Below are 25,464 nucleotides of genomic sequence, written 5' to 3'. Positions count from 1 at the left end.
AATTAATATTCATGATCACCACAACCTATTCATTGGCACCACGTTCAGAAAATCGAGCATAGTGCAGCAAGTATAACAAATAAAGTTCTAAAATTTGTAACGCGGCAACCTTTTGTCAATAAAAAAGCCACACACATGTAAAGAAAATGCTTAAACCTAAGGTATGTAAACAATTCTCACGAAAATCCAGATTTTTATGTTGTCAACACTAACGTCTAGCAAGTTATGCAAGTTCTAGACGATCAGATATTAAATTTTATTCAGAACTTTTACCTTTAGAACAACTCATGGCCATTCCTTTGTGAAACTACATTCTCCATTTTTTTAAATTTACTCGTATAAACCTCTAAAAATGAAAAATAAGAAACTATACTCACTGTTTACATCCATATTCCACTCATTGGCACTATAACGGAAGACGCGTTGGAGCAATTTCAACACATAACAAAATGTTATGGCTCCAATGATTACCCGGCGTGTAAATGTACACTTTATGTGGCTTCCTTGGAGAAAGGATATTGTAAGGAAGCGGGAAACTGCTGCGAAAGAACTTAGTCACAGAGCCCGACAGATCAACATCCGTGATGAAATTGATCGATAGAACTTTTCAAAGAGATTTACTTTGCTGAAATATACTTTTAAGTGTGTGATCACATGACTTAAACGGTATTTTGAAAAACCATTCCGCGCGATTTTAAATCAGAGAAACACAGCTGTGACAGCGACATGATTGTTGCGTTTATTCCTTTTATCATGTAAAATTATGTATTATCGGCCTTATTCTAGCTCGCATTCACAATTCTAGGCTTGTTTTGAGGAAAAACTGTACTTTGGGACAATCTGGTGTCTAGTCCCTTTAACAATTTTGCTACAGAAATACCTTGCTAAGAACCACACAACACGATGGAAACTTGAAGAAAAAATATGCTTAAAAATCATAAAAAGCTCTCGATATTTTATGAATTTTTCCATGCGATTGGCGTTTTTGTCCAGTTGCAATATAAGTGACAACAGTATAAAATCAATACACGAATTTCTATAAAAAGAAATGCAAGTTTCTCGGAATCCGCTCCCTTTAATTGCGAAAGGTAGTGCTCTTCAGTAGGTGAAATAAGAAATGATAGGAGTAGTAGTAGTAGTAGTCACAGTCGTAGTCATAGTTCGTGTAGTAGTCGTACCATATTCGTAGTCGTAGTGTTAGAAGTAGAGGTGGTAGTTGTAGTGGAAATAGCAGCAGAGGCAGTAGGAGCAGTGGCAGTGGTAGTGGCAGAAGTAGTCGTGGAAATAGTGGGAGTAGAATACTTTTAGAAGTAGTAGTAGCAGCAGCAGCAGCAGCAGCAGTAGCAGTAGCAGTAGCAGTAGCAGTAGCAGTAGTAGTAGTAGTAGTAGTAGTAGTAGTAGTAGTAGCAGTAGTGGTAGAAGTAGTCGTAGTAGTAGAAGTTGTAGTAGAAGTAGTAGTAGTAGTAGTAGCAGTAGTGGTAGAAGTAGTCGTAGTAGTAGAAGTAGTAGTAGTAGTAGTAGAAATAGAAGCAGGAGCAGCAGCAGCAGAAGCAGAAGCAGTAGCAGAAGCAGTAGTAGAAGTAGGTGTTGTTGTAGTAGTAGAAGTAGTAATAGTTGTAGTAAGAGTAGTAGTAGTAATTGTTGTTGTTGTTGTTCTTGCAGTAGCGTCGGTAAAGTAGAGGTGGTAGTAGTAGTAGTAGTGGTTATGGCAGTGACAGTGGCAGTCGTTGATGTGGTAGTTGGAATAGTTGGAAATGTTATATCAGTGATAGAATAGTGAAAAGTAGAAGTTGTAACATGTGTGTTTTCAAATACACTTCGAGTTTCTTTTTCCAAATACTTGTAATAGAATCATTGTTTGTGTAAACACTCTTTTTACAAAAACAAATATTGATAGAGCTTAATATATAACCTTCAATTTAAATATGAAATATGGAATTTATTTGTATATTCACACTTTCAAAATAGAACTACATACTTAAAATACACATTCACATAATAATGTTATAAAAATACATTGATTCAACATATACATTGCAAACATTTGGCATTTGCCTATTTACACATGGATAAGATGTATTTTATACATATGACATAACAACAACGTCTAACAACACACCAATCAATTAAATCATTAATCCTCCAACCGAATGGTAGTGAAGATTTTCACATGTTCCCTCATTTATTTGACTGCATCATGTACACGAACTCTGAAAAGAAAGAAAAATAACATTGTTTTTTAATGGTTCTATACAGGGTTTGATTCGTATTAAATCATCATTGTTATGCACAAGTCAATTGTAGCCACGGCCCCCAGGCCCAGGGAAAAGCGGAGACTTTGATCTACGGTCCAGCCAAGCCCGGGTTAAAACTCTGCCCTGTGGGGACAAACTGCTGTAAAATCCCCGCCAAATGCCCCCGTATCCCAGGGACCGTAGGTAAGGCTCATTCCCCGCTAGTTTTGACTCGAAGAAAAAAACACCGGGGAGGGGAGGTTATAATTGACTGGTGCATTAATCCGAAATATCGTTAATCTGAACTTTTTATCAGGGTCCCGACGACTTCGGATTAACGGTGTTTAAATGTATATATGTACATTAAATCATACATGTTTATATGTATCAATAACTAAATGATAAAGAACTATAAGAACTGGTAAGAAACTGAATCTATCGATCTCCGTCTATGCAGTTACAACACTATGAGAAAGGGACCAAGAACATTACCAATGTTTTGAACAAAATGGATATATAAGTGTACCTGGTTGAATAATATATCAAAGCAAAAACACGTTCTATTTATAAAACGAACGCATGAAGTTCCACCCACCTTCATAGTTGACCTGGCCATCACCGTCCATGTCCGCCTCTTTTATCATCTCGTCCACCTCCTCGTCCGTGAGTTTCTCCCCGAGATTAGCCATCACGTGACGTAACTCCGCCGCTGATATTTGGCCGTTGCCGTCCTTGTCGAATACCTGGTTTAGATAAGAAATTGTAGGAAATAGAATATTTAAAGATGCACACTTACTCCAAAATAAGATTTACCACAATTAATACAATTGTTTTCATATACCAAAAAGGAAGATTACATGTTGAAATCAATGGTTTTATGAAGGATATCGAGTTAAATTTGAAACAAAATAGCAGAAAACACGGTATTTCTACCTATGAGACTATAGTGGACCACAGTAAATCTTTAAGCATTCACTAATCATTCAATAGTTTTGCGTTGTATGCTATTAAATACACGGTTACAATCTTGTTATCAGTAATTAATATTTTCCATAAATGCAATATTTAGTAAGTAGTTAAAGGTTTATCAGTCAAAATTGATGTTTCTTATACATGTGTATGAATTGATTTTGAATAAGAGTGTCACTTTAAAACACTGAAAACTGTGATGGAGTCGCGGTGGGTTTCACTCAAAATGCAACCAAATGGAGTGGACAGACTTTCATACACTCAAATAAACAGTTAAAAGACAGTTTTGCAATATTCATCAAACCCTACCCTAAAGGCCTCTCGTAGCTCCTCCTCCTGGTCGCCGTCCTTCATCTTATTAGCCATCATTGTCAGAAACTCTGCGAAGTCAATCGTTCCATTGCCTGGAATTAGTATGACACTAAATTTTGAAATCATATGTTTTGTAATTGTTTGAGAGTCTGTGTAGTGGTCGCCTACCAGCTAGTCGGCAGCGAATAGCTTTCACTGCATTATGTTCATGTATTTCAAGAATCATAAGTAGTTGTTGTTAAACTGTTATACATCATAAACCAGTTATACAAATCCCGTTTCGGGTCTGACATTCCCATTTGCTTACACAAGGGTCTGTTATTTTATGTTCTTTTTATACATAGCACAGAGCATTACAGTGTGAACGGGTACCCAGGTAAAATGTAAGTACCCGTTTTCCTACCAATTTAATTACACAATCTAATGTTTGGTGTATTAGTAGGTTTTTTAAGGTCAGCCTTGTCGCCTACTGCTGGTCCAAATGAAAATAAATAAAAGGGGTGTATCTTTCAGTTTTAATGACTTACATGTAGCTCACATTATTTGAAAACGATACCGAGTTAATGCTATTATTTTAACATTCGGAACTCCTCGGCCAGTTTCATCGAAAACAACCTCGGATGTATATGGACGGTTGATATACTCAAAAATTGATATGTTTAAGTCCGCTGCAAGTAGATCGCGTAGTAATTTATTTCATCAGATAAACTTAATTAATTTACTTTTTGGAATCTTAATTTTTTTGCAATAATACACTTCAATGATGACAATCAATTTAAACTTAGATCAATAAATACGAGCTAAAACACTACATTTAATTAATGATATCATTCAAACATTTACGGACTACTTCTACTGATGTGGCGGCATGCATCCGAGGTTGTTTTCGATAAAAATGGCCGAGGAGCTCCGAATGTTATTTTAAATCTTACGAACTACTTCTACTGATGTACCGGCATACATCCGATGTTGTTTTCGATGGAAATTGACCGAGGTGCTCCGAATGAAGAAAGGTTAGAAACAACATAGTTATGCTAGTCGATAATTGTAACGATGTATACCATTGGTAAATTGACGTAGCGCTTATCCAATCAGAACGCGATATTGAAATAAACAGGTCATCGATCGTTATATTGTACAATTTAAATAGATTTCCTACAGGAAGGTTAAAGGAGAATGTAAATAGCAAAACAAAATGAAAGCAAAACATGTCCATGTTTGTAATCCTCTGACTACTTACCATCAATGTCCACCTCATTGATCATGTCTTTGAGGTCGTTGTCTGTGGGCTTCTGACCCAGGGACTTCATCACTATGCCCAACTCCTGTGTGGTGATCATGCCATCTCCGTCCTTGTCAAACAGGCTGAACGCCTCGCGGAACTCTGGAATACAAATCTTAAATATTAATTAAAAGTAAAGTACTACTTTGGCTTTAAATAGCCATTAATCACATTCGGAACTCCTCCGCCATTATTCTCGAAAACAATCTCGGATGTATGCCGGTACATAAGTTGAAGTAGTTCGTAAATCTCTGAATTATATCATTAATTAAATGTTGTGTTTTAGCTTGTATTTTTTAATTTTAAATCGATTGCCAGTGAAGTGTATTATTGCAAAAATAATAAGATTCCTAAGAGTTATGCCATTAAGTTTTACTGCTAAATTAAACTACTACTCGATCTACTTGCAGCGGACTTAAACGTACCGATTTCTGAGTATGTAAACCGTCCATATACATCCGAGGTATGAATAGATTTACTAGAGTATTTAATTTCAAAGAGGTTTCAGACGGGATGACGTATTTAATTTCAAAGAGGTTTCAGACGGGATGACGAATAAAAGTGCTCCTGATGTTATAAGTAGAACAACAACATCAGTGTGTACACCACGTGATAAATTACGTCATATATGTTACGTTAGAAGGCAACATTTTGCTTAAAATGAAAACTTAAATCATATCATTTCTACCATTTTAAATAAAACAAAGGGCAGTCAATGCCGCTTAAATCGCCCCGCCTTTGTTTTATTACCGGAGTTTGATTAGGTAAATAGTTTCTTCAAACACTTCGACAAATCTGTTTTCAAAATATTGTTTTGACAGTGCTCCATCAGGCGGCCGTTTTATGAAAAGGTTTGTGTTTTAAGAAACTAAACTCTCAATCAATCTCTGGTAAAAGATCGAAGGCGGGGCTCCGTAAGCGGCGTAGATTGCGCTATGTTTCATTTAAAATAGTGAAGAAACAGTGAAACAGTGAAATTGTCCTTGTTTAAAGTCTTCTTTCGAAGCAAAATATTGCCCTCAGGCGCAGCATTATAACGCAATTTATCCCGCTGTATACACACACTAAACAAAGCTCTAACAGTCTTCCGTTGAACTTATTGTACAGCGTCAGCAATGTGCTGCTGTTGGTAAAAAGCAATCTTATACAGTCTTGTTTTTTTTACATGTCCACAGCTCAAAGTATGTAGCCGAAATATATGATGATACAAGTCGAATTGGTATTGCATGGTTAGCATACGATAGACTTTATAAAATCTTTTAAGAGACGATACGAACGGGATTAGAAAATGACGACAAAGACCGAAGGACGATACGGCTTTAAATACAACACGGTCCAGTTTTGCGGACGATACGGCCCAGACAGTTGTACTCTACTACCCATATAAATGGATTCGATACGACCAAGATCGGCACATCTAAAACGAACCAGACGAACAGATCATACAGCCCAGATCGCTTTACCAATCTGGGCAATATGGTCTCTTAATCTGGGTCATATTGTTCGCAAATCTGGGTGGTATATTCCATCTATCTGGGCCGTATATTCCGCATATCTGGGCCGTACTTTCCGCTAGTCTGAGCCCTATGGTCTACACATATTGGCCGAATCTTTCACCAATCTGGACTGTATGGTCTACAAATTTTGGCCGAATCTTTCACCAATCTGGACTGTATGGTCTACAAATCTTGGCCGTATATTCCATCAATCTGGACTGTATGGTGTACAAATCTGGGCCGTATAATATATCAATCTGGACTGTTTGGTCTACAAATCTTGGTCGTATATTCCACCAATCTGGACCGAACAGTCCATAAATCTGGGACGTATATTCCACCATTCTGGATCGAAAAGACCATAAATCCAGGCCGTATATTCCACCATTCTGGACCGAACAGACCATAAATCTGAGCCGTATACTCCACCATTCTGGACCGAACAGTCCATTAATCTGGGCCGTATATTCCACTATTCTGGACCGAACAGTCTACAAATCTGGTCCGTTTATTCCACCAATTTTGACCGAATGGTCCAAAATTCTGGGCCGTTTATTAAACCAATCTGGACCGAACAGACCATAAATCTGGGCCGTATCTTCCACCAATTTGGGTCATACGGTCCATACATCTTGGTCGTATCTTAAACCAATCTGGGCCGTATCGTTTGTCAATAAAGTTTTTGTTTACTTAAACTTCATTTAAATGAACAAATTGTATACCGTGTGTGGGTGCATTTTATATCGTGCAGTCACCCGTTCCTCTAATTGGGCAATTGATATCTTTAAATGAGGATAATGCACGAACTAGAAGCTTGTATTACACAATAGCAGGCATCTGTTTCAGTCAATATGTAGTTTTGTGGACCTGTTAGCGGGTGTTGACGGAGGACGTTAGACAAGGTCAATGTCACTTTACAGGTTAGCGAAAAGACGTATTAACCGAAACAGAAGCCTTTAATTGTAATTCCACATATCATGTGACAGCTCTCGACCAATCACATTTGCATTTACAAATGAGCTCAGGTTTGCAATATAATACATAAACAGCACATTAAATAAAGGTCTTACCATGTATTTGGTCTTCTGTCAGTGTGTCCGACTGAAAAGAATAAACTTTACATCATGTATTTGGAAACTAACTCACATATTAAGTTCATGCACTCTGCAAGTTACATACTAGTAATGACGATGGTGAACAAGTATAACTTCATGTATACAAAATACGAACAACGTCATTTATAAAGTAACATAAAAGCTCATGTTGTGACTTAAAGCTACACTCTCACAGATATACCATTTTCACAACTTTTTTTTTATTTTTTGACTTGGAAAGAGCAAAATTTTGCCTAAATAACTGCAAACCAATGATATAAGATTGCTGACAAAAAATTAAATCGTAGATTTTCAAATTTCCGATCGAAAATGATGGTTTTATGCCTTAACCGTTACTAACAGTTTAAGAAAAATGCATAAAACATCAATTTTTGAACTTAAATACAAAAATCTGCGATCTAATTTTTTGTCAGCAGTCTTATTGAAATTTGTTTTTTGTCTCTTTCCAAGACAAAAAATAAAAAAGTTGTCAAAACGTTAAATCTGTGAGAGTGCAGCTTTAACCTGTTACACAAAACTCGACGGCAACGACGACGATGAGGACGAGGTAGACAGGGAGGAGACGTGGAAAAGGGGAGACAAGGATAATGGGGAGACGGGATAAGGAGGGGGCATGAGGAGGAGAGGGGCGATGAGGAGGGGGCATGATGAGAAGGGTGGCGAGGAGGAGGAGACATGAGGAGGAGGGTGCGAGGAGGAGGGAGCATGAGGAGGATGGGGTGAGGATGAGGTGACATGAGGAGGAGGGGGCTAGGAAGAGGGGGCATGAGGAGGATGGGGTGAGGATGAGGTGACATATGGAGGAGGGCGAGGAGGAGGGGATACGAGATGAGGAGGGGTATACAAGGAGAAGGTAGAGATGACGAGGAGGGGGTAGACGAGATGAGGAGGGGAGACGAGGAGGAATGGAGACGAGAAGAAGGGAGAGACGAGATGAGGAAAGAGAGACGAGGAGAAGGGGGGACGACGAGGAGGGGGCATGAGGAGGAGGGGTAGACGAGGAGGAATTGGGACGAGGAGAAGGGAGAGACGAGATGAGGAGGGAGAGACGAGATGAGGAGGGAGAGACGAGATGAGAAGGGAGAGACGAGATGAGGAGGGAGAGACGATGAAAAGGGGGAGATGAGATGAAGGGGCATGAGGATGAGGGGTAGACGAGATGAAGAGGGGAGACGTAGATGATGATGATGATGATGATGATGATGATGATGGTGTTGGTGGTGGTGGTGGTGTTGGTGGTGGTGGTGGTGGTGATGGTGGTGGTGATGGTGGTGGTGGTGGTGGTGATGATGATGATGATGATGATGATGACGATGACGATGACGATGATGATGATAGCGGATTCATAGTCAATATTTGTTTGAATCATTCGGAATACATGCAAACATCTTTAAAAGCAGAAGTCATTCATCGAGCTAATCATTTGAACAGACATGCAACAAAATTGGAATTTGATCAATTATCCCTTTAACAATTTTCTACCTATTTATACATGTTAATCATTTAATGACATTTACGATTTCTTTTGGTTCTTGAACAGTTTCCCATTTGAATTATATTGCCAACTGAAACAATTTTCGAAATATATTTTTTTACATCGTTTATTTAATGTAATTTAAGTCCAGAAAAATATCAACTCACCATATTTAGATTGTCATTTCATGTTCAACTTATCCAGTTGTGTTTATTAGTTAATGCAATTTTACTTAAAAGAACTTTCTTTACAAATTAATACATAATGGTACCAAGTTTAAATGCACTTCATGTTAAATGTTAAATGTACATTTGTATCCTTGTTAATTCTTAAGTAGTAAACTTAACAAACTTGACGCGGTGTATGCTTTGTAAATACCCGGTCAATGATTTAATATTCCATCATTGTGAACATTCAAACAGAATGAACAATTTGTAGACCCCAGATGAGATAGAATTGAATATTATTCTAAAACAAATACAACCATTTGGAGCAGTGGATTTATGTATCATTCTATTCAGGTTATTGTCCGATGTCTTAAGGTGTGCGTGCTATATTAAACATCAAATACAGAGAATTGCTTTTCGGTTTAAAAACTGGGCTGGGTAAATTATTTCTGTTTAAAGTTGTATTCATTTAAGGTCGTATTATCAAGGGCGTGCAAACAAAGAGTGTTGGGTATTCTACACAGATGCACGTGCAAATTGAAATTTATCATGTTGAATTTATTTTAGACACTTTTTCTATAATACATTGAATATACTATGCCACCATGGGCGGTTCCAGGAATAGACGTAAGAGGGGCGCAACTTAAATGCACAACCCTTTGGCTTTCTCCCTTCCGTCATAACCAAATTTTAAATGGATTCTTTTTGGTAGTGGGGTTTGGGGTTCAACCCCATTGAATTTTTCCCAATATGTAGTCAGAAATGGTGCATTTTCAGAGTAGGTAATTGTATATTTTTCTCTGAAATTAACAAAGAAATTAAACTAAATCAATGGATGGGGGTGCCGGGTACACCCCCCCCCCCCCCCACACACACACACACACACATTTCATCCGCTAGTGTGGTCCTGCCTTAAAACATGGTTCGGCTAAAGAAAGCATGTAGACACTATACTGTTTCAGATTTGCTACGTTACAACAAAAATTATGAGTCTAGTTATGCTTTATCTTCTGGAAATTAAACGTGTCTGCCTAATCAAATATTTAAAGATGCACTCTTTCACCGAGATAAGATTTACCACAATTAATAATATTGTTTTATATTCCAAAAATGATGAATAAATGCCGAAAACAATGGTTCTTATGAAGGATACCGATTTTAATTTGAAATAAATGAGCATAAAAAAGTATTTCTACCTTGAGAGAATATAGCACACCACAGTAAATCTTTTAGCATTCACCAATTATTTAATATTTTTGCGCTTTCTGTTTTTCAATGCACGGTTACAATCTTGTTATCAGTAATTATTTTTTTCCATAAATGCATTACTTAGTAAGTAGTTAAAGGTTTATAAGTCAAAATTGATGTTTGTCATACAAGTGTATGTATTGATTTTGAATAAGAGTGTCACTTTAATGATTTGCTCCATAATGCCGGGTTTAAAGATAACACAATCAAAGCAAATGCCAAAATTGGCGAATAAATAAAATGTATATAAAAGCATAAAGAAAAACTTTCAAGGGATTAGTTTATCTTTAGTACAAAAGGGAATAGCCAACAGCAACTTTAAGGATTATATTGATACACGGAAATAAAGAGATAACAGTCTTATATATCTCGTTTATAGGGGGATCTGTTTAAAATATCACATTTTTAAAATTGAACACGAAAAATAAATTCGGATAGCTTTGGACAAATCAAATAAAAGTCTACAGACAATACATTTCCTATATATTCTATAGACAACTGACCAATTTGGACGCGAAATAACACATTATGCCTTACGACCCCAACTTATATGACTGGTGTCCAAGCATGTTCGCTTGTTCCAAGACAAAAAAAAATAAAAAAAAGTTGTCAAAACGGTAAATCTGTGAGAGTGCAGCTTTAAAGTAAATTCAGTGCTGATTATGACGAAAAATATCCCATCTGTACATTTTCAAAGAACAAAAAGCTTGCGTCCAATAAATGAAATCGGTACAGGTTTAAAATGTTATTTTTCAACTCATAAAAATCGTTGAATGTTACAATAATAATTTGGGCGCAAGGAACCGAGAACTCCGAAAACTGGTACAGCTAAACCTAAACAGTTTTAAAGCTGCACTCTCACAGATTGAACGTTTTGACAACTTTTTAATTTTTTGTCTTGGAACGAGCCATTTTTTGTGAAAATCCATGGAAACCAGTTATAAAAGACTGCTGACAAAAAATTAGAACGCAGGTTTTTATATTTAAGTTAAAATATTAATGTTTTATGCATTTTTCTTAAACCGTTAGTTTAAGCCATAAAACATTAATTTTCGAACGGAAATAGGAAAATCTGCGATCTAATTTTTGTCAGCAATCTGATATCATTGGTTTGCAGATACCTACGCAAAAATTTGCCCTTTCCAAGGCAAAAAAAAAAGGAAAATAGTTGTAAAAATCTGGTAAATCTGTGAGAGTGCAGCTTTAAAGGAACTAGACATGACGGTCCCAAAACCGGCATATACATTACTACCTCAAAACAAGCTAAGAAGTGTCAACACGAGCTAGAATGTGGCCGAAAATATGATATGAAGCATATACACAACAATCAAGTCGTCCCACACGCCGTGGTGCCACGTTTTTATTGCGCGAATCGATTTTTCAAAGCACATTGCAAGTCACGTGATCGATTCAATCACTAACATGTCATCATTTTCAGCAGTATCTTAATCAGTATCATAATATCTTTCAAACGATTTCATCATCGATTTTAATCTGTCGGGATCTGTGTCTACGTTGTTTCACAGCATTTTTACGTATATTTAGCATGTGAAGGTCACATCATGAGTGTGATCAGTAGATACACAGACGTTAGTATCAAACTTACTGGGTACACTTACCCCAGTAAATTTTGAATTGGAAAACATATAAACATTTATATAAGTTTTTGTCAAATTTTCTTGCAAATGTATCACCTGGTGTAAATTCCCTTTAAATCAGTAATGCCTTGATTCCAATTACTATAAAAGTACCGCACAACACGCAAATCCTACAATTGAAAAATGTAAAATTTTAAAATCTGCCGTAAAAAGTCAACATACCTTCTTCATAAAATCGGGAATTTTGTACGGATTTTTCCATGTTTTCCGAACTCTTGCGCGAGGCATTTTTGTCCTGATGCAATAGAATATCAACTATCGCAGACAAAATGAATATATGTTATCTTAATGTATCAATGAAAACAACACACAAACTAAAACTGTTTTATTGTCAAATATTTAAAAAAAAATCAGATAGCGTGTGTCCTCAAAAATGAAAATGATATATTGTATACCGCAAGGATTTCGTCTTAATTCCTTGGGAATTTGGATTATCGTCGCATTTATAACATTATGTAACTCTTTTGAATATTATGTATTTTCAATTAATTTTGTTATTTGTAAAATATCGGAATTTTCGATTTATTGATGAACACGAAGATTTACGATTATAGCTGACTGGATAACAGATTAAAATAACGAAGAGAAGAGAGTAATGACATTGAAAACTGCAATGTATATAACAATAATATTTACTTAAGTTAAGATAAAAAGGTTAGAGCATGAACATACTTTTTTTCTCTTTTATTAAAGTGACAATCTTATTCAAAATCAATACATACATGTACACATGTATAACAAACATAATTTTTGAGTGATAAACCTTGATCTTCTTATTAAATAATGCATTTATGGTAAATAATAATTACTGATAACAAGACTGTACCCGTGCATTTAATAGCTGAAAACGCCCAACTATTAAATGACTGGTGTGTGCTAAAATATTTACAGTGATCAACTATCGTCTCATAAGGTAGAATATCGTGTGTTCTGCATCTTTCTTTCTAATTAAACACATAATCCTTCATAAGAACCACTGTTTTCGATATTAATTCAACCTTTTGGGTAAATTAAAACAATTGTATAAATTGCTGCACATCTTATTTGGGAGTAAGTGTGCATCTTTAAATATTCTATTTCCTACAATTTCTTATCTAAACCAGGTATTCGACAAGGACGGCAACGGCCAAATATCAGCGGCGGAGTTACGTCACGTGATGGCTAATCTCGGGGAGAAACTCACGGACGAGGAGGTGGACGAGATGATAAAAGAGGCGGACATGGACGGTGATGGCCAGGTCAACTATGAAGGTGGGTGGAACTTCATGCGTTCGTTTATAAATAGAACGTGTTTTTGCTTTGATTTATTATTCAACCAGGTACACTTATATATCCATTTTGTTCAAAACATTGGTAATGTTCTTGGTCCCTTTCTCATAGTGTTGTAACTGCATAGACGGAGATCGATAGATTCAGTTTCTTACCAGTTCTTATAGTTCTTTATCATTTAGTTATGGATACATATAAACATGTATGATTTAATGTACATGTATACATTTAAACACCGTTAATCAGAAGTCGTCGGGACCCTGATAAAAAGTTCAGAATAACGATATTTCGGATTAATGCACCAGTCAATTGTAACCCCCCCGCCCCCAACACACACACACATCCGGTCCAGGGGTAAACCGAGAATCTTTTAGCAAAAAAAGATCGGTATTTCTAAATACATATATTTTGCAATGAAAAGAAGAACATGACTTGGTTATTTGTACAAACTTACGCTTTATTTTACTTTCTAAAATGCATTTAATGTTACACACGCTAAATGTTAATGCCACACTTCGTTTTCCTCTGAAAATGTTATACTTGTATTACCATCCTGTTTGTTAACTTTATAAAAAAAATAAGTTTTTTTATGCGAAATAAACTACTATTGTAAAAAAATAGTATTGTATAAATTGTTGCACATCTTATTTGGGAGTAAGAGTGAATCTTTTAGCAAAAAAGATTAGAACATGGAAAAAAAAATCTGTTTTTATTAATAGTTTATAAATTTCATTTATGACCACAAATTGACTACTCAATATAATTATAACTCATTATTCTATTTTAGATATGCGACCTATAAATAAGCTAGTTATTATTCAGAATAAAGTTAAATATTGATGCCTTGTTACCCAGTATATTTTGGTACACATTGAAAGGACATTGCTTGCTGATTGCCAATTTGATAAATAAATGACCAAAAATAACATTATTTTATTACAGTTGGTAAATTAGTTCTTTATTACAAATCGAACGAAATAACAATTTTCAGAAAAGCTTAGGTGTGACATGTTTTAGAAAAAAAAACTTCAGTGATTTTATACGGGTGTCTTACCGGGTATTTACAAAAACATTTCAATTGTTGCCAAAAAAGCACGAGGTCAACTTGCATCCCATATTCACATATTTTTGTGTATCGGACTCCTAAAATCGGCAGTCGGAACAACTCGGCCATTTTCCTTCGAAAACAACCTCGGGTCAATGCCAGTGCATTAGTTAAAGTAGTTTAAGTAGTTCGAAATATTCATAACAATAATAATGATTAGATGTAGTGTTTAAACATATCAGTATTATTACTTTGTCAAAAATGATTAACAGGGAAATGTTTTATTGCATAAATCATTAAAATTCCTAAAATCCTTAGGCTTAACAGCTTAATTGAAATTACTACGCGGTCTTCTTTCATCGTTGTCTTTGATGCAAAGAATTCTGACATTGTAAGTCCATATCAGAGGTTGTTTTCGATGGGAAAAGGCCGATGTGTTGCGATTAATGAAATAAGCTAATAGTTCAACGTGCACAAAAGATAAATGCAATGCCTAAATAAACAAACAACATGTTCGATTACAACTTGCCAAACTACACTAGGAGTTCTGACGGCTTAATCGATAAGAAACATCAAAGACATACTTTCGTATATACGTATATTATACATATAAAACTTTGCATTATAAAATAATTATGAGGTTTTTATTTTATTTTGGTAATTCTTACATAATTTTAGTCGTTTATCATTCAAGGACACTTAAAAGCCTATTAAAGTGATACTCCGATTTAAAATCAATATATACACATGTATAACAATCATACATATTGAGTGATAACCTTTAACTACTTACTAAATAATGCATTTATGGAAAATATTAATTACTGATAACAAGACTGTAGCCGTGTATATAATAGCTGAAAACGCACAAAGATTAAATGACTGGTGGGTCTTAAAAGATTTACAGTGATCAACTATTGTCTCATAAAGTGGAAATGCCATGTTTTCTGCACATTTCTTTCAAATTAAACACAGTATCCTTGTGAGAACCATTGTTTTCGATATTTATTCATCCTTTTAGGTAAAATTAAACAATTGTATTAATTGTGGTACTTATAATGATACTTATTATGTAGGAGTAAGAGTGAATCTTAGATAAAAGTTTAAAAAAATAAATAACAAATAAATGATGGTCATTGGTCATCTTGACCTAATTGACCATATCAGATATGTGCCATGTAAGAAAAAGGCTTCATCGTCGTTTTTATGTACACAGCTTTTCTCATTAACCAATTCTCTTCGAAAACTTCTATTTTCCCGAGAGCCATGTGATGAATTCTGCAAAAGAAAAGTACAAGTTGGCTAGATTTCATCGAAAAAGTTATTTGTGTGATGGTGGAAGAGTTATGGAAGAGTTTTTCGTATAGACGATTCCAACAATAAAATTACTTGAGTAATTATGGAAGAGTTATGGAAGCGTATGTCGTAAAGACTGACAATTTCAACGAAAAGTATATTTGTGTGATTATGGAAGAGGTATGGAAGCGAATGTCGTATAGACTGACGATTTCAACGAAAAGGATATTTGAGTGATTATGAAAGAGTTATAGAAGCGAATGTCGTATAGACTGACGATTTCAACGAAAAGGATATTTGAGTGATTATGAAAGAGTTATAGAAGCGAATGTCGTATAGACTGACGATTTCAACGAAAAGGATATTTGTGTGATTATGAAAGAGTTATAGAAGCGAATGTCGTATAGACTGACGATTTCAACGAAAAGGATATTTGTGTGATTATGGAAGAGTTATTGAAGCGAATGTCGTATAGACTGACGATTTCAACGAAAAGGATATTTGTGTGATTATGGAAGAGTTAAAGAAGCGAATGTCGTATAGACTGACAATTTCAACGAAAAGGATATTTGTGTGATTATGAAAGAGTTATAGAAGCAAATGTCGTATAGACTGACGATTTCAACGAAAAGGATATTTGTGTGATTATGGAAGAGTTATAGAAGCGAATGTCGTATAGACTGACGATTTCAACGAAAAGGATATTTGTGTGATTATTGAAGAGTTATGGAAGCGTATGTCGTATAGACTGACAATTTCAACGAAAAGTATATTTGAGTGATTATGGAAGAGTTATGGAAACGTATGTCGTATAGTCTGACAAATTCAACGAAAAGGATATTTGTGTGATTATGGAAGCGTTTGTCGTAAAGACTGATAATTTCAACGAAAATGATATTAGTGTGAGTATTGAAGAGTTATGGAAGCGTTTGTCGTAAAGACTGATAATTTCAACGAAAAGAATATTTGTGTGATTCTGGAAGCGTATGTCGTATAGACTGACAATTTCAACGTATTAAAAGGATATTTTTGTGATTATTGAAGAGTTGTGGAAGCGTATGTCGTGTAGACCGACAATTTCAACGAAAAGAATATTTGTGTGATTGTGGAAGCGTATGTCGTATAGACTGACGATTCCAACGAAAGGGATATTTTTGTGATTTTGGAAGAGTTATGGAAGCGTATGTCGTATAGACTGACGATTCCAACGAAAAAGATAGTTTTGTGATAATGGAAGAGTTGTGGAAGCGTATGTCGTATAGACTGACGATTAACGAAAAGGATATTTGTGTGATTATGGATGAATTATTGAAGCGTATGTCGTAAAGACTGGCGATTAACGAAAATGATAGTTTTGTGATAATGGAAGAGTTGTGGAAGCGAATGTCGTATAGACAGGCGATGTGATCATGTAGTCTTGTTGGCTAGTTTTATGTCGACTTGCGAGTTATAGCACGCCATGTCGCAATAATCATATCGACATCTCTAGTAAATATGAGAACAAGTTAACATTAGTATTGCGACAAGTCGTTATTATTATGACATGTCTTGTGATAACTCACAGGTCGAAGATAAACAAGTCTACATGACCACATTTTCTGAGTATACAATATGCTCCTCCATAGTGTGTCAATGTCTTTAGAATTGAAAGCATAATAATATTTTTTTTAATGATAAATATTATCAAAAGATGCAATTTCATAATTTACCGCTGAGTTAAACAACAGTTTTTATTAAATCCATTAAACACAATTATTATTATTATAAAGATGCGGTTAAAATGTAATCATCTTAAAATGTTATTAAAGGCCTAATTTAAGGAATGTTTGGCATGATAATCCCCTGCTTTGCATCTCCTGCTAATTGCACTGGTGCAACAGTAGATGCCAATTTCCTGTGTATTCGTTTCTTGGATTAGGGCCATTTAGGGACCATTTTTATAATGAAACCCCTGAAACTGCACAGCAGGATACTCAGATTTGAGATCTGATAAATTAGGCAATTAGATTAAGATCAATAATAAACAGACGTTGTGTATAATACACGGTTGTTGTTTTTTGTTGTTGTTGTGGTTTTTTTTGTTGGTTTTTTTGGGGGGGGGGGTCACTTATAGAAGGATTAAACTAGGCCTGAATATGTTAACTTATTTAAAATTTTCAAAATAAAAACCCAATTCAGATGCTATACCGTTGTATGCTAAGAATCCGGTATTGTTTGGGTCAGCGTCTTTGACCATGTCTTCAATTTCCTGCTCTGTGACCGCAGCACGAATATTCTCCATTATGTACCGAAAGTCCGAAACAGAAACCTGGTAAAATTATCATAATAAGATTGGAAAGCAATTAATCAGTGATAGAATTGTAGTGTACGCTAAATATCTACTTAACAGATAACATACTGTTTCAAGTACGGATTTTGATCCAGCTTACAGTCAGAGATGGATCCTATACACACGTGTGTTGTCTGTCCATTTTACCAATTCTAAACAGTCTTTAGCAAAAGCAAGGTTCTAAATAACACTTAAAATTACATAATACATATGATTGTACTTATAATTTTAAATATCCAATACGTTCCAGTGTTTCTTTTGATTGTTAAATCCAATTATCTTTTATTGGAATATACTTGTACGTTATACATTTATATACAATATTCAGTTAAGAACAGAGGTCTAACCTGTCCATTCCCCTCCTTGTCGAAGACCTGGAAGGCAATCCTCAGCGATTCCTCGCCCTCATATTCTTTCAGCTTCTTCGCCATTATGGATGTGAAGTCTGGGAATGTTATCTCTCCGATACCTTTAAACAAATACAGGCCAATGGTTCAAGTGCACATATAAGCGGATAAAAATACAAATTATGCAGTTGTTGCCAGATATATGAACAACAACAACAACCAACAACAACAACAACAACAGCAGCAGCGATAAAATTATCAAAAACATGTGTTTCACGACAGTCATGAACATCTAAAATCTATAAGCAAAGCCTTGCTTTCTCTTGAGATTATTTCTTGATACCAGTGCACACCAATGTTGCTTAACACTTGAAGCTTGAAAAAAGACAAAGGAACAATTTGAATTACAAACACACACAAAAAAATCATTAATTCTTAAAGTGGTGTAGAAGCCAGTAGGTGCCCCCCCCCCCCCACACTAAAATCGCCTTAGTTTACTTTTTATTTAATTATAAGAGAAGAAAAGTAATAAAATACGCCCAAAATGCACCATTTCGACTAGAAATTTTCGTGGGGGGGGGGGGGCCAACCCCCCTGCCAACACTTTATTAAACCAAATAGATTTCTGAGGGAGGGGCGGGAGTAAAAATGGTACGCCCATAAGAAACGCCCCCTCTAACGTCGAATCCTGGATCCACCCCTGGAAGCCGTCCAAGACAGCTTTAATCCAGGAGATGCAGACTTGCATATAAAGCATCACCGCCCAATATGTAGGTTAGTCAAACCCAACCGGTTCAGGTTCCAGATACCCATCATTCTACAGTCGAAACCCGTTGGTTCGAAATCCCTTGGCTCGAATTCCTCGTTGGCTCGAACTAAATGTAAAGGACCGATTTCTTTCTACTGATGGTAATTATTCCCGCTTGGTTCAAATTTTTCGAGGGTCGATGTATTTTCGCCGGTTCCTGGGAGTTCGAGCAAACGAGGTTTGATTGTACATACAACTCTTATCAACAACCCACCATCGGTGTCAACCTCGTTGAGCATGTCCGTGATCTCGTTGTCGGTGGGGCTGTACCCCATGGCCCTCATAACGGCGCCAAGCTCCCGGCTGCTGATGGACCCATCTCCGTCACGATCATACAGCCCGAACGCCCGCTTACAGTCTACAGATGGGAGAAATATCAACCGTTTACACTACCATTATACATGTTATTATTATTTATATGTATTATGTAGGTCTAGACAAAGGTAAAGTTCAGATTCTCAGGCGCATATAAAGTTTCAATACAATACATGAAGTAGTTGCAGAGTTATTGAATTATACTGAGTGCTTGTCTTATTAAAGTACATGTAATATAACAAATACGTGTCCGAATGCATGTTTTAATTACAAATACGTATAAGAGAGCATGTCTTATAACAAAAACGTATAGGAGAGCATGTTTTATAACAAAAACGTATAAGAGAGCATGTCTTATAACAAAAACGTATCCGAGTGCATGTTTTAATAACAAATACAAATTATCTAGAGTGCATTTCTTATAACAAATACGTATCAGAATGCATGTTTTAATAACAAATACGAATTAAAGTGCATGTCGTATAACAAATAAGTATCAGAGTGCATGTTTGAATAACAAAAATACGAATTATCTAGAGTGCATGCTTATAACAAACACGTATCAGAATGCATGTTTTAATAATGAATACGAATTAGAGTGCATGTCGTATAACAAATACGTATTAGAGTGCATGTGTTAATAACAATTACGTATCAGAGTGCATGTCTTATAACAAATACGTATTAGAGTGCATGTCTTATAACAAATATGTATCATAATGCATGTTTTAATAATGAATACGAATTAGAGTGCATGTCTTATAACAAATGCGTATCAGAGTGCATGTTTTAATAACAAATACGAATTTTCTAGAGTGCATGTCTTATAACAAATACGTATAAGAGTGTATGGTTTAAAACAAAAACGTATTACAGTGCATGTCTTATTACAAATACGTATCAGAGTGCATGTCTTATAACAAAAACGTATAAGAGTGCATGGTTTAAAACAAAAACGAATTACAGTGCATGTCTTAAAACAAATATGTATCAGAGTGCATGTTTTAATTACAAATACATATAAGAGTGGATGTCTTATAACAAATACGTATCAGAGTGCATGTTTTAAAACAAAAACGTATCAGAATGCATGTTTTAATGACGAATACGAATTATCTAGAATGCATGTCTTATAACAAATTCGTATCAGAGTGCATGTTTTTATAACGAATACGAATTAGAGTGCATTTCTTATAACAAATACGTATCAGAATGCATGTTTTAATAACAAATACGAATTAAAGTGCATGTCGTATAACAAATAAGTATCAGAGTGCATGTTTGAATAACAAAAATACGAATTATCTAGAGTGCATGCTTATAACAAACACGTATCAGAATGCATGTTTTAATAATGAATACGAATTAGAGTGCATGTCGTATAACAAATACGTATTAGAGTGCATGTGTTAATAACAATTACGTATCAGAGTGCATGTCTTATAACAAATACGTATTAGAGTGCATGTCTTATAACAAATATGTATCATAATGCATGTTTTAATAATGAATACGAATTAGAGTGCATGTCTTATAACAAATGCGTATCAGAGTGCATGTTTTAATAACAAATACGAATTTTCTAGAGTGCATGTCTTATAACAAATACGTATAAGAGTGTATGGTTTAAAACAAAAACGTATTACAGTGCATGTCTTATTACAAATACGTATCAGAGTGCATGTCTTATAACAAAAACGTATAAGAGTGCATGGTTTAAAACAAAAACGAATTACAGTGCATGTCTTATAACAAATATGTATCAGAGTGCATGTTTTAATTACAAATACATATAAGAGTGGATGTATTATAACAAATACGTATCAGAGTGCATGTTTTAAAACAAAAACGTATCAGAATGCATGTTTTAATGACGAATACGAATTATCTAGAATGCATGTCTTATAACAAATTCGTATCAGAGTGCATGTTTTTATAACGAATACGAATTAGAGTGCATGTCTTATAACAAATACGTTTCAGAATGCATGTTTTAATAACGAATACGAATTATCTAGAATGCATGTCTTATAACAAATTCGTATCAGAGTGCATGTTTTAATAACGAATACGAATTAGAGTGCATGTCTTATAACAAATACGTTTCAGAATGCATGTTTTAATAACGAATACGAATTAGAGTGCATGTTGTATAACAAATGCGTATCAGATTGCATGTTTTAATAACGAACACGAATTAGAGTGCATGTCGTATAACAAATACGTATTAGAGTGCATGTGTTAATAACAATTACGTATCAGAGTGCATGTCTTATAACAAACACGTATTAGAGTGCATGTCTTATAACAAATACGTATTAGAGTGCATGTCATATAACAAATACGTATTAGAGTGCATGTCATATAACAAATACGTATTAGAGTTCATGTCATATAACAAATACGTATTAGAGTGCATGTCTTATAACAAATACGTATTAGAGTTCATGTCAAATAACAAATACGTATAAGAGTGCATGTCTTATAACAAATACGTATTAGAGTTCATGTCATATAACAAATACGTATTAGAGTGCATGTCTTATAACAAATACGTATTAGAGTGCATGTCAAATAACAAATTCGAATTAGAGTGCATGTCTTATAACAAATACGTATTAGAGTGCATGTCTTATAACAAATACGTATTAGAGTTCATGTCATATAACAAATACGTATTAGAGTTCATGTCAAATAACAAATACGTATTAGAGTGCATGTCAAATAACAAATACGTTTAAGAGTGCATGTCTTATAACAAATACGTATTAGAGTTCATGTCATATAACAAATATGTATTAGAGTTCATGTCAAATAACAAATACGTATAAGAGTGCATGTCTTATAACGAATACGTTTTAGAGTGCATGTCTTATAACAAATACGTATTAGAGTGCATGTCTTATAACAAAACGTATTAGAGTCCATGTCATATAACAAATACGTATTAGAGTCCATGTCTTATAACAAATACGTATTAGAATACATGTCTTATAACAAATACGTTTTAGAGTGCATGTCTTATAACAAATTCGAATTAGAGTACATGTCTGATAACAAATACGTTTTAGAGTGCATGTCTTATAACAAATTCGAATTAGAGTACATGTCTGATAACAAATACGTGTTAGAGTCCATGTCTTATAACAAATACGTTTTAGAGTCAATGTCTTATAACAAATACGTATTAGAGTGCATGTCTTATAACAAATACGTTTTAGAGTGCATGTCTTATAACAAATTCGAATTAGAGTGCATATCATATAACAAATTCGAATGGCTTGATTAATTACTTCATTTTATCGTTTTCGTGTATACCAAATATGTCGTTTCATGGACAAACGTTAACTCGTATCAAAAACTCAACTTTTAATGACATACATCAATGATTGAATTATAAAGCATATATTTCGTATAAAATTATTTTCACAATTCAGCATCAGTTTTTAACTTCTAAGCAAGTGTTCAATATTTATTTATAATCAAGGAATATTTCATGCTTGTGATTTAATCTATAAAAAGTGAACAAAAGTATAGTAAAAACAAAACAAAAAATGTGCATACATTATGCACATTCATTTCGAGACAGTGGTGTACCTTACAATTCAAAAGTCTTGACGTCATAAAAATGTCAAAATTTCATATTACGAAGAATGAGTTATTAACTTTTGATAGCAGGCACGTAGCTGCCTTAACGCGAGGACGCGGCTGAATCCACATGATTCTGACACAAAAAAGTCAGCCAAATTTGACTTACTTATTGCGTACTTAACTACAAGAACCTAAAACTGTCCATTTTTCAGTACTAAATAAAACACCTCAGAACGCCGAGAATGCAAAAGATTGCACCATGTTTTTTTTCAAAATTTTCCGAGGGGGACATGCCCCCTAAACCCCCTAGCACAATTATAAATCCATATGAATATAGGGCTATCTACGCCCCTGGCATGCCTGGATAGCATTTTTTCACAGAAAAGAGCCAACTTGTGAATTGTTGCCCTATCTTTGCTATTCATAAGTTCTTCAAGTGTGTAAGTATTTGAATGAGTAATGTTATACATGTAGTATTATATGTATTTCTCCATATGTTTGTTAGTATTTAAATGCGTAATGTAAAAGTATTATATTTATTTCTTGCTATCATAGCTGTATGTGTCACTCACCCAGAAGTTCTTCATCAGTAAGTTGTTCTCCCTAAAATAGAAATTTTATTATACAGTCGAACCCCGTTCGCTCGAACTCATAGGGACCTGCGAAAATACCTCGAGCCTCGGAAAATTCGAGCCAAGCGGGAACGTTTACCTTCAGTTAAAAAAAACGGTTCTGTACAAGCTCGAGCAAACGAGGATTTCGAGCCAAGCGATTTCGAGCCAACGGGGTTCGACTGTAATTCAAATATGTTGCTCCGTATTCTTATTAGTAGTATCCTTAACATTTTTCATATACCGTCACCTTTGTGCAAGAACTCAACATCTGCTTCATTTTCTATATGCAGTTGTTGAGTTATTGCACTAAGGTGGCGATACAATGTATTCCATTACAATTATTTATTATTTTAGAAAATATATATCGTATTTACTTATAATAGATTCATGTACATTCAGCCATGTAGACTTCTTTTAGTTTATGTCGACTAAACAAGATATAATGCGAAACGTCGTCAAAAGTATGTCGACTGTTTCACTTATTAACTGGATATGTCCACTATCGTTTTGTGGACAAAACACGTTATGTATGCTTCAAATACAAGGAACTTAACATCATGATTTATCTTTTACAAAGTCAACATTTTCATTTTAATAAGTGAACAAGTCGACACTAAAAATATCGTAAATTATTGAGTATTAATTCGTCAAGTCGACAAAAAAGTAGACATAAATATCTGATAAAATAGTGCCTTATAACTCGTCGACATCAAACAAGTCGACAATATCAGTTCGTCAGTATATGCCTCCATACCGTATGTATAAAAATAAATATATTTACCATTTTACGACATAAGCCTCTCCAAACACTAATCAAAATATTTAATACTATCTTTGCTACATATTTGTTTTTGTTTAATAAATGAGGTGGTCTGAGTGTATATACTTAAAGCATTTGTTGATTAAAAGATCAATGTTGATGGTTATACGATCTACCTTATCGGAGTAGCTCCGTGATTACAAATGGGCTATTAAGGTCCATGTTATGCAGACATTAAAGCACTATTGTTCCAACTTCTACCATTAAAAGAGAGCAGTGCGGTTAGTTTGTTTAAGAGTCTATTTGATGCAGGTGTAAACCCCCTCCCCTTGAATAGCATGGACTCCTTAATTTTCTACCATATAATGTTTGAGTCTGCGTACCGAATAATGCCAAACTGCGTACCGCGTACCCACATCTTAAAGGCGGAGTATACAGTCGAACCTCGTTGGCTCGAACTCCCGACCGGGACCGACGAAAATACCTCGAGCCTCGGAAAATTCGAGCCAAGCGGGAATGCTTACCTTCATTTTATAGAAATCGGCCCTTCACATCCAGTTCGAGCCAAAGAGGCATTCGAGCCAAGCGAGTTCGACCCAACGGGAGCAGATTGTGGTTGACTCTTAGATTAATAGGTTATATTGAACCAATTAAATAATTTGTTATGATCTGGTACAACTGTATCGAACTGGCCGAACACCGTCTTTATTATTCATTGCAATAATACATTTATATACATATTTTAGATTAAACCTGGTGATAAGAATGATACCAATATCAAATACATAATAATAAGAGGTTAATATACGGCGCCGGTGTGCCGTCTGTCCATAATGGCACACCTGGTCCGTAATGGCCCGAGGGCTTTAGCGGCGCCGTATATTAAACTTTTTATTGCATTTTTTTTTCATGTTATAAGAAAAACAAAACATTTCCTTTACTCTTCTATAAGTATTCATTGATTGTTTAATTGGACACTTATCAACTATCGCACCGATTGACCTATGACGTAGCTATTATTCAATTAATTGGTATTCTAATGGTACGAGGATTTGTATAGGTTATCAACCACAAATCAATCTGAAGATTTACGAAAACTAGCTAATTATGTATACAATCTCCTTTTGAACATTAA

At 35.0% G+C, this 25,464-nt stretch overlaps 1 protein-coding gene across 1 annotated transcript; it reads right to left on the bottom strand.

The window, feature by feature from the left end:
• Positions 1–1,918: 1,918 nt before the first annotated feature.
• LOC128208607 (uncharacterized) lies at positions 1,919–24,441 on the bottom strand. Its single transcript, XM_052912158.1, has 12 exons — positions 24,351–24,441; positions 23,528–23,558; positions 19,264–19,407; positions 18,242–18,363; positions 17,753–17,873; positions 15,521–15,547; positions 7,920–8,158; positions 7,364–7,394; positions 4,756–4,899; positions 3,513–3,607; positions 2,830–2,977; positions 1,919–2,210 (listed from the first exon to the last, which is right to left on the bottom strand). Exons 1-12 carry the CDS (start codon positions 24,351–24,353, stop codon positions 2,179–2,181), a joined length of 1,137 nt encoding a protein of 378 aa, XP_052768118.1. The 5' UTR covers positions 24,354–24,441; the 3' UTR covers positions 1,919–2,178.
• Positions 24,442–25,464: the final 1,023 nt, after the last annotated feature.

This window comes from Mya arenaria, chromosome 11 (genome assembly GCF_026914265.1).
Source record: "Mya arenaria isolate MELC-2E11 chromosome 11, ASM2691426v1".
NCBI classification, from domain to species: domain Eukaryota; kingdom Metazoa; phylum Mollusca; class Bivalvia; order Myida; family Myidae; genus Mya; species Mya arenaria.
Note: the sequence above shows the minus strand (reverse complement) of the source record. Positions and strands in the feature narration are given on the sequence as shown.

Bases quoted from the DNA above. Each gene is read 5' to 3' on its own strand.
- LOC128208607 (XM_052912158.1), bottom strand. The intron at 19,408-23,527 runs GTGAGTGACACA...TCCCATCTGTAG, and splicing joins TACTGATGAAGAACTTCTGG to ACTGTAAGCGGGCGTTCGGG. The intron at 17,874-18,241 runs GTTAGACCTCTG...TAATTTTACCAG, and splicing joins ACAAGGAGGGGAATGGACAG to GTTTCTGTTTCGGACTTTCG.